General features: G+C 49.4%; 1 protein-coding gene across 1 annotated transcript in view; it reads left to right on the top strand.

The window, feature by feature from the left end:
- Positions 1-3,193: 3,193 nt before the first annotated feature.
- Positions 3,194-15,663, top strand: part of LOC147748262 (D-3-phosphoglycerate dehydrogenase-like) — a 126,142-nt gene continuing 113,672 nt past the window's right edge. The window contains exons 1-2 of the mRNA XM_086959543.1: positions 3,194-3,578; positions 7,190-7,255. Of these exons, the coding sequence (XP_086815669.1) occupies positions 3,337-3,578; positions 7,190-7,255 (308 nt within the window). The 5' untranslated portion in view covers positions 3,194-3,336. The remainder of the gene's footprint in view (positions 3,579-7,189; positions 7,256-15,663) is intronic.

Below are 15,663 nucleotides of genomic sequence, written 5' to 3'. Positions count from 1 at the left end.
CTGTCTGACTCAGCCACGTGCTGGTGTTGGAGCTGGCGGAGTGACACATGACTGCCGGGGAACACTTGTGCGTGCTGGGCTCGGCTCTGTATCAATTACCTGCAGGGAGGGGACAAGTGTCCTGCGTCTTGGTGGTGTTGTCGGTAGTGCTGGTGGTGGTGGTGGTGCTGGTGTGGATTGACGTCCCTGCGGAGTCTCTCCATCGGTCTCTGCCGCCGGTGTTTCGGAAATGATGAGTCGTTCACTGTCACCAGAGTCCACTGGAGATGCATCTGTGTGTGAAACAGTGCATTGTTATTTTATATTGTTACTTTCTCTGTTTATCATTTGTTATGCACTTCTTCCTGCACACTGCACTTCTTCCTGCACACTATGATTAGCCTGGGGGGATGGGCATGGGTATACACAGCGTATCAGCAAAGGCATGCATCTTACCTTGTTCTATGGTCGCTGTGCCGGAAGTGTCCATATGGGTGACTCCCACGACTGCCTCTGGCTCAATAGTCCTCTCAAAAAGGTCCTCCAGGTACTCTGGATCGCCCCCCTCCTGTGCCAGCTGCTTCCTTCACTCTTTCCGCAATGCGCTCCTTTGCCTTTTTCCTGAGGTCATACCACCTCTTTTTCAGATCGTCAATGCTGCGGTGGGTGACTCCTACTGCATTTACCCTCTCCTTGATGCGCAGCCAGATCTTGTGCTTCTCGGGCACCTTGAGTGACAGCTTTCCAAAAAGCTTGTCATGCTTGCTGCTCAGCCCATCAAATCAAATGTTCCAGTTTGCTATCAGAGAACTTTCTCTTCCTCTTCCTGGGAGTGTCTTATGGTTTTGATGCATTCTTGTCCATCCTGGATAGCTGTGGTGTGGCTGGGTTGTGAGGGTGAAGTCTCTCAGCTCAGCTCCTATGCTCTGCCTCCTCCTCTGAGCTCCTCGGTGCACTGAATGAAGCATGGGCTGGATGACTTCCTGGTTGTTATGTCATCAGCCTGGTTCTGATGCGACCCGTTTTTTGCGAATTCCGAAATCGCTAATACCGAAATCGGTAATAGCGATTTCGGAATTAGCTCATCTTTATTTTGAGGACTCGCTATCGTGTATTCGGTGTTTTTTAGCGATTTTTACAGAATCACTAAAAAATACTGAATCTGTTAATGCATCCCGAAAAAAGGATCCTTATTTGCAATTCCTTATTTATCTCTAATAAAGACTTGTTTTTCCGAATTTTGATGCATGTGCACCCATATTTGGTAACATTTGGTAATTCTTGAAACCATGTATCTACTGTAAAGTGCTCTGGCACCTTTGGGTAATGTCCGTGCTACATAAAAATGCAAAATAAATACATAAATAAATAACTCAAACTGTAAGAATGGGCCAGCCATGCTAGTTTATTATGTTTTTTTTTAAGGTCTGTGGAACTGTGAAATACTTTGCTGGTCTTAAAAAACATATCAGACAGCGCCACCATGTGTAGACTTTCATAATAAAGTGCTTGAGTTTATAAATAAGTACAGGTGTTGAACACCGGCAAACACCCGCACAAATTAAGCACTGAATATAGGCCTGGCAGGTGTGCCTCTTCCTCGCTCAAGTAAGCTCTCAAGTGTCTCCTCTTCCTGTCGGTGCTATGCCTCGTGGCCACACATACCTACCAGAGTGTAGGCAACATCTACAGCTGCTGTGATGGTTGGGGGAGGCTAAGGCTGCTGCTGTTCAACTACCCCATCCCAAACTAAAACTAGCTCACCACAATAAAGCACCTAGCTGAGACCACCCCGACTTCACATGACCGCAGTTACTTGCAACATCCTCCTTTGCGGCCTAGACTTTGGGAACCATCTGGAAGGATCTGAGGGTGATGCACTGAGACCGAGTGGGGGTGGGAGACGGCGTGCCTGTCATCCACATCTCACGTGTACAGCCAGCAAGCACTCCAGAAGCTTCTGTGGCAGCCTAGCATGGTCTTAAAGGGCCAAACAGCATCCTTCACTCACACCATAAACTTCAACGAAGGGCCTGTGCGGCCAGATTGGTTCCGCAGAGCGGCCCTCAGTCATATAATTCTGGCCAAGTTAATTGTACACGTCTTTTACACCCTTCATTTACCAGATGTAGTTTTAACTTTTGTACGGGCTCAAGTCAACAAATATATTTTACAATCTCTGTTTTATTTTTAAATTGGCAGCATTAAGGGTAACAACAAGGCAGTTATGGGGTCAACTCTGCCAAAATTTAATAGGGGAAAGTGTAAGTTGCTTACCGCACCATGTAGATTTTAATATGTTAAGCACAACAATCTGCATATTATTCCTCAAAAACGGGGCATAGGAGCTATTTAAACCCAACGAAATATAACCTACTTCAAGGTATTGTTATTTGTGAGTGCTATAAATATCACCCATAACTCCGACCAGGTCGGAATTAGGGTCTCAGGGCCTTATTTATTAGAAGTGACGCCTTCCTTGCAACAACAATGATGCGTCATATTTACAATAGGGTCTCAGGGCCTCATTTATTAGAAGTGACGCCCTCCTTGCGACAACAATGATGCGTCATATTTACAATATGACGCATCATGTCACAAGGAAGGACAGATACCTCAGTATAACTTGACGTATCTGTCAGCGCAAAAAGTGGCTGGAGTTATGTCGGAAGCCTGACGCAACTCCAGCAATGTTCCTTTCACATGGGACAAGCCCCATGTGAAAGGGCCTGCGCCTGCGTCACCCTTACGCCTGCCATGAGGCAGGCGTAAGGTTCCAGCAGCGGTGCGTCCATTGGGGCATAGGGGCGTAGCCCCACCAGCCACCATGGACCCGCATCGCGGCCGCCGGCCGCAATCCTAGTATCTTAAGTTCTAAATATTAAAATACAGCCGCCGGCGGGAATTGCGCAGGGGGGGTGGCCTGCTGCAGCTTGAGTGACAGTCCACACTCAGGTTGCAGCAGACCGTAGTGCGCAGTGACAGTCCCGCTGGTGAACTTACAGTGCGCATGCTTGGGAAAGTTGGCAACTTTCTCAAGCATGCGCACTGTAAGTTCCCCAGCGGGACCCAGGGGTGCTTGTTTGCTGCCACAGCCCGGTTCCAAAGGGCGACAGGGCGAGCACCAAATGTGCCCCCCTAGCCAATCCTGGCGCTGCATGCAGCGCCAGGATTGGCTGGTCCACCGTGCAGCATCCATCATTGGATGCCGCACGTGGTGGGGGTGGGACATCCTGTCAAGGAAGAGCTCTGCCTCTGTCGCGGTCGGCGTCTCTTTCATGTGCTCCAGACGCGTCGTATAGCAGGTAAGTTGTTCATGTTCAGAGATCTCTTCCTTGAGACCCATGTTTTCAGTCCATGAGGCTGCCCTTGTCCTGTTGCGCAATGTTTCCAGCTCATTCTTATTCACTTCCTGAGTCTAACCTCTGCTTTATCCTTCCCCTGCAAGTCTACGACGGCCTTATTGTCCGCTCGGCCACCAAAGTTACTGCTGAGGTTCTGGCTGCAGGAAAACGTCTGAAGTTGGTCGGCAGGGCTGGCACCGGAGTCGACAATGTGGACGTGGAAGCAGCAACCAGGAAGGGTGTCATAGTTATGAAGTAAGCACTTAGTTGTAGGCAGTGGGTGGCACAGGCAAATGAGGTTGGGGCAACAGGCAAACGTGGTAGGGGCAGATAGTCATTCTATAACCACAATGGGCTCAAGGTGCACAAGCTTACTCCCTCAGATCTCCGCTCTTTCGAAGTGAACTGACAGCAGGTGACTTGAATGAGAGAGTTCTCTCTCTGCAACTATGCTGCCTCCACGAATAATCCCGAATGATAATACTCATAGTCCGTGGTGAGTCAGTTTCATCTGAGCTGAGCTCTGTGCTCTTTCTTCCTCTGAAGACTGAAGTATCACTTTATATCCCCACCTTTTTCATGACTACGTAGGAGATGAAATAAGCCGTTTTGGGGAAAATGGATCCTGGTACTGAAAAAGTTTCACTTTTTCCACCTTAATATGAATTCCAAAGCTTCTGTTTGTTGTCGGTTGAAAATTCCAGTAGGCTAAATCACAACCTCCCTAACCTTTGGCTTTTAGAAGGATCTAAATATGGTCAATGTCTGGCTTTTGGTCTATAAACCTTGAACATCAGTATTAGCTTATCTACGTCTTATATATGAAAATGCCTGCCCGATTGTATTAGACACAGATCTCTTCAGAATGCTACAGAAGCCGCCAGGACTCCCCAAAATCTCATTGCCATTCTGTCTTCTTTCCAGTGTGGTGGGGAATTGGAAGTGTGCCTGTTTAATTAGGTTTTTTCCTCAGTTCCTGATGGCCTTCAAGGCAGGCACTGAGTAGCATCCCAAGGCAGTAGGAGTAATGCAGCCCCTGCTGCACAGAGCTGCTTGTCATGTAGACCGCTTTTACTGTGCACACTCCGTGGTTTACTTGGTACGCCCAGTGTAAGTCTACACAGGACTGGAAAGCAAACACTCTTGCCAGTATTCTTTGGTAATCTGTGATAGGACACCAAATGCTTCCTGTTGTTGAGTGCGTGGTAGGCTTTTTCTGGGTTATGCGGCGCCGGTGGCAGAATAGCCCAGCACCATGTGACTCTGGGCAATAGCTCACTTAATCTTCCTGATGGCCCCCAGCGCCGGGACTCCTTTCCAGAGGTAGCTGTGCGCTTTACAAATGCTGGTATTATTTATTTATTTTATGAGGACTCTGGTATCAAGCTCATGGTTTTTGGGGTTGCTGTTCCTCACCTGCTGAAGACCATGTATTCAGTCCGCATGCTGGGATCTGAAGACTGACCCACCGCTTTTGTGAAGCAGTTTTGTTCCTTCGAAATGGTGTTCATCGCTGTAACATGGCTAGCGCCACATTTGGTGCTCTCCTGGCCATGATTGTGGCCGACCTTCCCGGGAGCAGGCTGCTTGATCCTTGCTGTTCTAATAACCCTCTTTTTACTAGGGCTTGTCTTGCCCATTTGTGTAGTTGAAAGTACAGCATCGCTGTCTGTGCTATGAGGAAACGCCATAATGGACAATTTGCGGACATAGCTAATGTGGCAGCTACTGGTTAAAGTCCAAGAGCTTCAGCTCCTCTCCGGCCTTCCTTTCTCCACCTTCTGATTCTCAATCTCCGCTGCTGTTATTGGTTTGCCTCCAGATTGCTGCTTTGGCAGTGCCTGCTCTGTGTGCCTTTACATTGTCCTTTGACTCCACCAGCTAGGTCTGCAAAGTAATGTTAACATAATGTATTGCCCCCACTGGCTTAAAGGATCTTTTTCTGAGAACAAATTCTCACCAGTGAGCAAGAGCAGACACTTACATTTTGGAACCTGCAAGCATGCTGATTGAACTTGCGTTGAGCTGTCGCAGGCACTGATGCTGCTGCTAGTGGTGGTGCTGCTTGTGGCACTGCTGCCTGCTGAGGTACTGCATGGGTGATGCAAGAATCAAATGTGTGAGATCGGCTTTAAAAAACCAAATGGGAGCCCCTGAACGGGGGATCAAGTGACCACAAAACCAGTACCACTACTCTTGAGTTCCTTAAATAAGAGAATAAACTACATTTCTTAAAACTAGCTCATCTTGTAGTGTGTACCTAGCATGTAAAAGTCAAGAAACATCCATATGCTGGTGCTTCCTTTCCCGTTTGACTCGGGTGAGTTTCTCTTTTGAGTGGGTGAGGGTCCTACATACACAGGTGTGTCCTATTCCATGAGTCTGTCTCTACAAGTGTAGGTTCTTTGCTGGACAAGTGGAAGATGAGCTCGATTGGTAAGGTGAGAGCAGAGAATGGAGTGATGTCCATGTTTGTGTATAACTCGGAGCCTTCCATTGAACTTAGCCTTGTGAACTGGGTTAAACGTCAGCAGAAGGGTGGAGTAACACTTGTCCTACATATAGTAAACTCCAAATGTTGGTACCATTAAACCAGAAGGAGATAATCAAGAGCTGTAAAGTAATACAGGTATGAGAAAGCATCAATCCTTATATGGCCATGCAGTGTAATTGCTTTAATTTCTCGTTGTACAAACGACAAGGGCCTTTCTCTTAGTTGTTACCTTCGCTGCCAACCTCCGGACTTTTCTTCCTTGCCCTCCATCAACCAGTTATGGGAGTAGTGATGACATTAGAGATCCAGTTATGTGTAGCAGATACACCTGGATGGGAGAAGGGGTCTCACCATGAGCCCAAAGGCCTTTCATCCTTACAACCCTGGCCTTCTGCCAGCGTTTGGTCTCACAAGGATGCTAGTATCTGTAACCAGCTGCTTCTAAGGCCAGACCGCAATAAATACCATTGTTCCAATGAGCTGCCTTTCTGGTAATGCCTAACATACAGTTATTGCTATGTGCCAGTTAATGCATGTATTGTATTTTAAATATGGAAACTGCATTGAAATTGGAACTGGACAAATGGAAAAAAGAAAACAAATTAGAGGGGAAATCTATTGGAGATCCTGAACTATTTTTTGGGAAGTACATAATCGAGATGAGAAAGTAAGATAATCCCAGTAGATTGTTGTGTAATTATATTGGGAGATGATGATAACAGTAAATATGCAAAGTCTAAATAGAGCAGAAATCTGGACGTCTGAGACAAAGGAGAGGAATGAAAATTGGAGCAGAAACATCTGGAGGTAAATGGAGTCAGACCAAATGGCCTGAGTGTCATTATTGTTCTGTTCTAGGTGATTAGCAGAGGGCTTGCCCTGTTAGACCACAGGCCCTTGGCTACTGGATTTTGCCTCACAAATATCCCATGAGGCCAATCCAGCCGTGCATGCATCAATCCTTTGGTTTGTCTTGCCCAGGGTTCTCCAAAGTTTGTCCTCGGGGGCCAGATCTAAGCCAGATTTTTTAGCATATCCCAATTTAGACGAATGTAGCTATTTTGAAACTCTGACATATATCTGGCCCTCCAGGACCGACTTTGGAGAACCCAGCTCTTGAGCACCAACCTCTGGAAGAGGGCCTGCAGACACACCACTAGCCTCGAAAGCTAGTGGCCAGGCCTGACTTTACTGTTGCAGGCTTAAATATCCGGTCACTCAAGAGTGTGTTTCTTCACGGGGAGGGGAGAGCGGGAAAGCTAGAGTGGGCAGCCCACTCTAAGGCCTCTAATCTCTTGTCACTATCCGATTGCACCAAGTTCTGTATTTTTCTGATGTCCTGAGATTCTCCGTTCTTTGTCTCTTTCCCTAGCACTCCCTCCGGGAACAGAATCAGTGCGGACGAGCTGACTTGCGCCATGGTCCTCTGTCTGTCCAGGTCTGTTCCTCTCACTGTTCATTTATTTTTGTGTTTTGATGTTGATGTTTACATATGGCCTCATGGTGCTGTTGGCAGGCTGGGGTGTCTTTCCATACCAACAAGACTTTTTTAATGACACCTATCAATCAGCACTCTGCCCTGGGCTGTCTCTAAAAAGTGTGAGGTTGGCTGCTGGTTTCGTATGAACACGTGTCATCTGCGATCATGCTAAATACTCAAGTGAAGAAAGCGAAACATGTCTGCAGCAAAGGAAGCGGGTCGAGAGTGTATATACCACTGTGCTTGTGTGCCATGATGTCTGTTGCATGTCATCAGTGCCTCGGCAGGTGGCAAAGTGCAGATCCCAACAACGAGATCAAACAAGCACCTGTATAAGTGATCAATAGTTAACGAACATCTCCAGATCAGAAACAGCAGGGGGCATGGTGAGGCCTGTATTGCACCCCTGCCGATCGAATCCCCTGGTTTTCAATGAGTCCCCGATATCCTCAGTAGTAGACCCCTCTCTCTCACACAATGGCAAATGCACCTGTGCCCATCTTTTAGTGCATTGTCTGATCACAGTCCAATTCATACTATAGGGGGTTGTAAGCGCCGGTCCCCGGGCCTCACCCTCCTCTGATACATCGGATCTGTTAATCCTAGTCTCTGTGTCTGAACTGTGTTCATGAGTGATTGGAACCATTTTGGTGTTCCACCCCTATCTCATTTACTTTAGTTTGGTAACCCCAGTTTTGGAACAAGTAATTTGTTATGACTTACCTTAAGGATGATTCTACAATCCTGCACCTTATCTATCATTTGCTAAATACAGAAAGGGAGAGACCTATTTAAGGAGACATATACACTGATCTATAGAATAGACCTGACTCGAGTCTATGGTATGTTTATGGTTTACAAGAGGAGTGACTGGGCATGACTGTTGTAGTATTGGAGTTGGTCTCAAACCCTCTTTTGTGTATTTCAGAATACTTATAGAATCACGGGATAAAGGTATTCTGGGCAAATTACTTAATCTCCCCGTGTTTATCGAAAATGATGTGTATTGTGATTGGTGTTCATGTAAAGCGCTGCAATACCTTCTGGTCGAGTTCGCGCTATATAAAAACTGCAACAACAAAAAAAGCGGATGAAGGCTCGAAGATGGGGTTACAAGTACAAACCGAATGGTATGCACATGGGGAAGTGTGACGCAGTGGTAGACGGTGCACACGGCATGGGTGCAATAGAGTGCAGGAGAGCAGAGAGTCCATCATAGCTCAGTGAAAGTGGGAAACGTCACAGAGTGGGCGTTTTGTTTTGTTCTGCTTTAGAATATGCTGTAGAACCTTGCATGGTCATTCTGTGGTTATACTGAATAAGCAGCTACCTATATTATGCCATCTATTAATGTAATAACTGCACTTTCACAATTGCTTTATTAACCTTCCTGCTTTCTCAAATTTGCTTGAAAATGCATGCTTTTTCTTCTTTTTTTGCAAAATTTTCTTGGGGGGGGGCAATCCCCCCAAACCCCCCTTTTGGGGTTCGGGCTCGCTCGCTGCGCTCACCCGCTACGGTGCTGTATGAAAATCACTTTGCGCCCCACCACTTTGAAATGTCACCCACCGCCACAGGTTTAGACGCTTTTGCGTCCTAGAAGTGGCGCAGAGAAATCTCATAGATTTTGCTGCGCCTCTTCTATGACCCTTTCTTGCAGGGGTACGCCCACCCTGAATATCTGGCGCAGGTATAATATAGCGCAGGGGTCTACCTAGATGTGTCACTTCGTAAATATGGCGCAACATGGCGCATTTTATACGCCACTGGTGCGTCAAAAAAAGTGACGCACCGGTGGCGCAAAAGTGACGCTGGGGCTCATAAATAAGCCCCTTAATATTTTCCTTTACTCACGAAATCAAAATGTTTGGATCGAGTTCGACTGAGAGAAAGTACATTCCTGAGAGGGCCTAAAACACTTTTTTTCAAAATGGCAAAATAACTTGATTTTATACAAACATATTTGCATAGGGAGCTGAAAGTCGTCGGAAGTCTCCCACAATTTCAATTCCACTTCTGCATTTTGAGCGGGTGATGTAGAAATACAAAAAAACTTCTACTGTTTCAGTTTGGGTTGGAAACCAGTGTAATGTAGGACCCCTTTCAAAGGAATGCCGTGAGAGGGTTGGGCGAGAGCGGCAGATTCAGCCAGTGAGATAATTGAAGGGCCCACCTTTCCATGCCATCTTGTAGGGGGTGGAGAAAGAAGCCCAGTCTGCAAAGGGTTCTATCCCACAAAGAGATGCTACAGTGCAATGGGTGGCAAAGTCCATGAAGCACCGCTGAGCACCACAAAAACTCTTGAGCTGCAATTATTGGGAGAAATCTTGACAGATTACTGATGGACAACAGGAGCCTCGGCCAAAGCAAGACCTTACTGGCCACCATGGCAGAGAAGTCATGGAAGCAGGGCACAAGTCCTAAAAAAAAAGAAGTGGGGGGACTAACCTAGTTAGGCAGTATGCAAGCATGATCATGGCAAGCTACATCACGGCGCTCGACATCACAACATGCAACATCACGGCACGCGAAGAGGGCGTGGGTTGACCGCCCACGGAAATGGCGGCGTGAGCTCGGAGCTCAGTGCCTGATCCCTCAATTATCCTGATTACAGTGCGGCGAACCGCGAGAAAAAGGTCATTGATGCAAAGGTGAAGACCAGGACCGCAGCGGCGCTGTCTAGCGCATACGAAATAACCCGAACACTGCTGGGCAAAGGAGTGAGGACGGAGAGATCTTTGGCCGGCGCAGGGACAAAATGGCGCAGCGAGCTGATCGAACCCTGAAGGGCGGCGACCCGCGTGAGTAAGCGGGGCTCCGGCAGGACTTGGCAGGGGAGAGCGCATATGCCGAGTGGTGCAGGAGGGCGAGCGGCACAGAGAGGCGAGAGAGGCGAGAGAAGGGAGCGACCCACCCGGTGCCGAGCCAGAGAGCTGGAGAACGGAAAGGCAACAAGCGACGAGCGCTGAGACAGGGGGAGAGGAGAGGAGGCATGCGGGGAGCTGGAGGACGGTGCCCTGTGATGAGCGGGGCGGCACTGCCGAACGGGGGACAAAACCGGGACACAACGAACCGCTCAGTGGTAGGAGAGTGCCCTAACGCGTGAACAGAAAACAGTAGAGGGGGAACCGGCTCTGCACGGAGGCCGCTAGAACTGGGCGGGGAGGATTGCCAGCCAGGAACCCATTGAGGTACCGCGACAAGGGGCAGGAGGCCATGCGCTAGGCCCCAACCTGCACTACTCGCACTGTGACCAGTGAACTTGGGGGCTGGAACACGACCCGCAGATGCCCCCCCTCCTGTTAGAAGGACACCCAAGACCTAAAATGGGGAGCGCATATCGGCGAGTGCTGAATACTGGTCTGTGACGCCGCCAGGTGCCAGTAGGAAGCTATAAATACACGGAAGGGGCCCCTGAATAACCGGAAGGGCAAATTAGAGACTAGGTCGGAAAGAAGGGAGATTGGAGGCACTGGAAAGCCTAGAAAACGCTGACCTTGAGAAGTCTCTTATCCCCCAGACGGCTTCCTTATGCAGAGACTAGGCCCGCCGATGAGGACAGTGAAGTATACAGCTGGGTGACCGACCCACCTTATCACTGCTAAGTGTCACCACGCTGGTGTAAAGAGGTAATAGAGGCACCGGCCTAACACAGAGACATGCTGAGCTGGGAGCTGCAAGTAGGACTGCGAAGCTGGCGGGGGCCGACACCTGCGGAGAACAACACGCTTGTGCCTGGAGGTCACCGTGATCAGAGCTGTGCAGACGACCGACTCCTGAGAGTGCCCGAGGTGGCGTGAACCCGACGTGCGCCCCCCACGACACAGTCAGACCTGAGCCTCCCCAGGCGGCATTGGAGTTTCACTAGAATCGCGAGAAGACTCGTATCATGGGGAAACTCAAGGGGAAAACGGATGGTACAGCGACTGCAGAGACACAGGACCCTACCACATCGGGCCCGAAGACCTCCAGCAACTGCAAGACCACATACTGGAGGCCATAACGGCAACAAAAGATGCCTTGCAACAGGACATCACACAGGTGGCATCTGGGTTGGGGCTACTCCGTGCAGATCATGCCAAGTTAACGGACAGAGTCAAGCAAAATGAAGTGGCGCTGCAGGAGTTGACCCCCGCTCACTCAGTTCTGGAAAGGAAGATGGAAAATGCCCTGGCCCGAATACAAATGCCGGAGAGGAGAGCTGAGGACGCCGAAAACAGGAACAGGCGTAATAATATCCGATTGGTCGGCCTTCCGGAAAAAATTGAAGGGGGAGATATGATCGGCTACCTGGACTCCTGGCTCAAGACAACAGTGGCCCCAGAGGGCCTGTCACCTTTCTTCACACTTGAGCGAGCACACCGGATCCCTGCCAGGCCTCCTAAACCAGGCCAACCACCTAGGCCGGTTATAGCAAGGCTGCTCCACTACAAAGATAGAGACTTGCTGCTTCAAAAAGCCCTAGTAGCAGGCCTATACCAAGTGGACAATAGTAAGGTGACCTTGTTCCCGGACTACACCTACGAAACGCAGCAGCTACGGGCCTCTTTCCTCTCTGTTAAGCGAGCACTCAGAGATGAGGGTATACAATACTCCCTGCTCTTCCCGGCCAAATTGCGAGTCGAGATGGACGGCACGGCTCTTTTCTTCCACACACCAGAGGAGGCCTGGTCATGGTTCGAAACCTACAAAGCGGTGACCGACAGCACACGACAGCAGGAAAAGGAGATGCAGAGATCGACGCAGGTGTGAAAATCACAGAGACTCCGCAGGAAGCAGCGGGACACCCGGACACCGTCAGCGTAGCAAAGAGTAGAAGAGCGTAAGGCAGCGCTGCAAGCAGTGGTGGACTCTGAGGGAAATCACACGGGCTTGGAGACGGACATATCGGAGAAGCAGGGTGCCAAGGGACCGAAAGTGACACCGGACTCAGCAGACGAAATCCTGGATGCCTGACACGTGAGATCTCGGAACTCTATTATTATGTTGACTATTCGAATTTGATGGGCATGGAACAAGAGAGACTGCTGTCGAGAGCGGGATAGCCGCATACCTTTTATGTGGGATCATAGGGGTGAGGGTTACGGTTTATGCAGCTGCCTGTTGGTCTAGAGCCAACCCCTAAAAGCCCTTAAGGCTCCTGCAGTGACGACTGCAGGCTAGACGGGAGTTAAAGTTGAATGAAGGCAGTTTGGAAGGGGTCTGATGTGTTGCTGTTGGGTCCTGTTCTGGGGGGGGGAGGAGGGGTAAATGTTGGGGATGTTCCTTCAAAACAGATGCTAGAATTTAATGTTTGAAGGTTGGGAGGGGAAGGGCGGACAGGGAACTGTTGGGAGAGTCCCACCACTGAAGCAAAGACGGCGGCCGGCTTGGCCAGCTACGAGATGGAGTGGGACAATGGTTGAAACTGATAATTTGAAATGTATGACTTGGAACGTGAGGGGGCTCCATACGATGGCGAGGAGACACAAGGTTCACTCTTATTTAACTCGCAGAGGGGTCCAGATTGCGTTTCTCCAGGAAACACACTTGACAGCAACAGAGGGCCTAGCATTGCAGCGCAGATGGCGAGGTCAAGTGTTTAGCACTGCCTACTCCGCATACGCTAGAGGGACGTTGATCTGGGTAAGGGCTGGAGTGCCATTCCAGGAGACCAGACAGGTAATTGACCCGGAAGGTAGATTTGTGGCAGTAGCGGGCAGACTACGGGGCCGCAACATCACCTTATGTAGCATATATGCACCCAACACGGAACAACTGGTTTTCTTGGGGAAACTGTCGGGGACACTAGCACACTTGCTGACGGGTCCGGTTGTGGTTGGAGGGGATTTTAATTCGGTGACGGATGTCTCATTGGACAGATCCCATCAGCCGCTCAATGACTCCCCGGTTCACAGGCTAGCTAAGGGCAGGCTAGAATGGCAGGAACGTTGGAATCTGATGGACGCCTTACGTATACGACACCCGGCTGATCGGGACTACTCTTACTTCTGTAGTGTACATGAGCTACATGTCCGGTTGGATGCAATGCTGTGCTCCCCACGGATGATGCCATCTGTGGTACGAGCTGAGTATCTCGCCAGGACAATATCAGACCACAACCCCCTATTGATTACCTTAGACTGGATGTCTGAGACACCGTGTTTTCCCACATGAAAATTACGCCCAGACACCTTGGACGACCCGCTCTTTCATGCGATGCTGGAGGAGGGAATTACGCAATACTTTGCTGACAATGCTGGCACCACCACGACCAGGGCTACAGAGTGGGATGCCTTCAAGGTCGTCATCAGGGGGCTCTGTATTGGGAAGCAAGCAGGAATCCGTAAGGTCCTCCTAGGAGACCTAGATAAAGCTGAGAAAAACCTCAGAGAAATAGAAATAGCGAGGCCTGGGCACCCTGAGCTCCAAGAGCGAGTCGGCGCAGCTCGGGAAGCAGTGGCCATTGAAGTAGAACGACTCCGTAGCTTTGACTACAAGACCTACTCGACGAGGATGCGTGCAGAAGGGGATAAAGCGAGCACGCTACTAGCGTGGTTGGCCAACCCCACAAGGCGACACTCCCCCTTCCTGGCTTTGGAGGATGACGAGGGGACTATGGTGCACACACAGACCGAAATACTACAGAACTTTACACGGTATTACGAGAAGCTTTACAAAAGTATGGTAGCAAATGGAGACCCAGCTCTGGATGCCTTTTTAGACGAGCTGGATCTCCCACAAGTATACCACGATCAAGCGGAGGACCTGGGAAGGGATATAGAGCTGGCGGAAATTCGAGGAGCTATAAAACGCATGGCTCGCAATAAAACACCAGGACTGGATGGTCTGCCGGTAGAATTTTATAGCAAATATGTCGACCTGATAGCACAGAGGCTGTTGGAGGTATATAAGGAAGCCAGGGAGAGGGGCTGCTTGCCCCAAACAATGAGGGAAGCGTTGGTGATTCCATTGCTGAAGCCAGGGAGGGAAAGTAGCGACAAGGCTTCATATAGACCATTGTCCATGTTAACAACGGATTATAAAATTCTCAGTAGTATATTAGCGGCCCGATTGCTGCCATGCATGACCTCGCTGGTCCACGACGACCAGTCGGGCTTCATCCCTACGCGCAACACCACCTCGAATATTTAGAGACTCGTACGCCTTATGAACGCTGACAACTCCGAAGCACAAATGCCATTGATCCTCTCCGTAGAAATAGATAAAGCTTTTCATAGCCTGGAGTGGGACTGCTTATATAATGTCTTGAAACTCTTCGGGCTGGGCGAAGAATATATAAAATGGACGAGAGTATTATATACCTCGGTGATGGCGAGGGTCTGAGTGGGGAGATTGATATCGCCCCAATACCAGGTAACGCTCGGGACAAGACAGGGATGCTCGCTGTACCCCCTCTTGTTTGCCTTTGCAATAGAACCTTTAGCCAGTGAGATCAGGACGGGTAGATATTATAGAGGGTTAGACGGCAGAGATGGAAGACACCTTATATCCCTGTATGCGGATGACCTATTGCTATTTCTTGAAAATGCAGAGGAGGCCTTGACTGGGGCAGAAAGGCTATTGCAACGCTTTGGGGAGCTTTCAGGCCTAAAAGTTCATTGGTCCAAGATGTGTATGTTTCCTGTTCGGCAGGGAGAGATTAGACCAGATGGACACCCGTTGATAAAATGGGAACCCACCTGTTTGAAGTACCTCGGGGTATACATATACCACACACCGGCGGACATGCTGGAGGGTAATGTGGGTCGCTGTATACGAGCATTGAAGAGCAGTATGGCCTTCTGGGCGACCCTGCCTCTATCATTGATGGGCCGGATCTCCCTATTGAAAATGGTAGCCCTACCGAGACTTTTGTACTACTTCCGTACGCTACCTGTGTGGATACCCTGTTCCATTTTCAAAGCGTTGAAATCACAGATCTCTTCATATCTTTGGGGCACAGGGAGATGCAGAGTCGCCCAGAACACGCTCCTTAGACCGAAGGATGAGGGGGGACTCGCAGTCCCGAACTTCGAACTCTATTATCTAGCAGCACAGCTGCAGCTATTTATGCAAGAGTTGGCGAGAGTGTTCAGAGGCCCAGAACACGAGAGAGAGGGAGGCATTCAGCGACACGTCTTGGCTTATATAACATTACAACAGAAGCTGAACTTGCGACACCTAACTATAGAGGAATGAACGTTCCGACTTTGTTGGAACAGATCCCAACGCCTGGCGGGAGTACGCCACCCATACGCGCCGGAAATTTCGATTGGAATGGTGACGGCATTACCGCATGGAGGGGACTGGTTGCAATTGCAGGTTAGGGAGGAGGCAGGACTGCAAGTTTTAGGAGATCTGTACGAGGATGGGGCGCTACTACC

This window comes from Lissotriton vulgaris, chromosome 1_1 (genome assembly GCF_964263255.1).
Source record: "Lissotriton vulgaris chromosome 1_1, aLisVul1.2, whole genome shotgun sequence".
Classification (NCBI taxonomy): domain Eukaryota; kingdom Metazoa; phylum Chordata; class Amphibia; order Caudata; family Salamandridae; genus Lissotriton; species Lissotriton vulgaris.
This window is presented reverse-complemented; position numbering and strand designations above follow the sequence as displayed.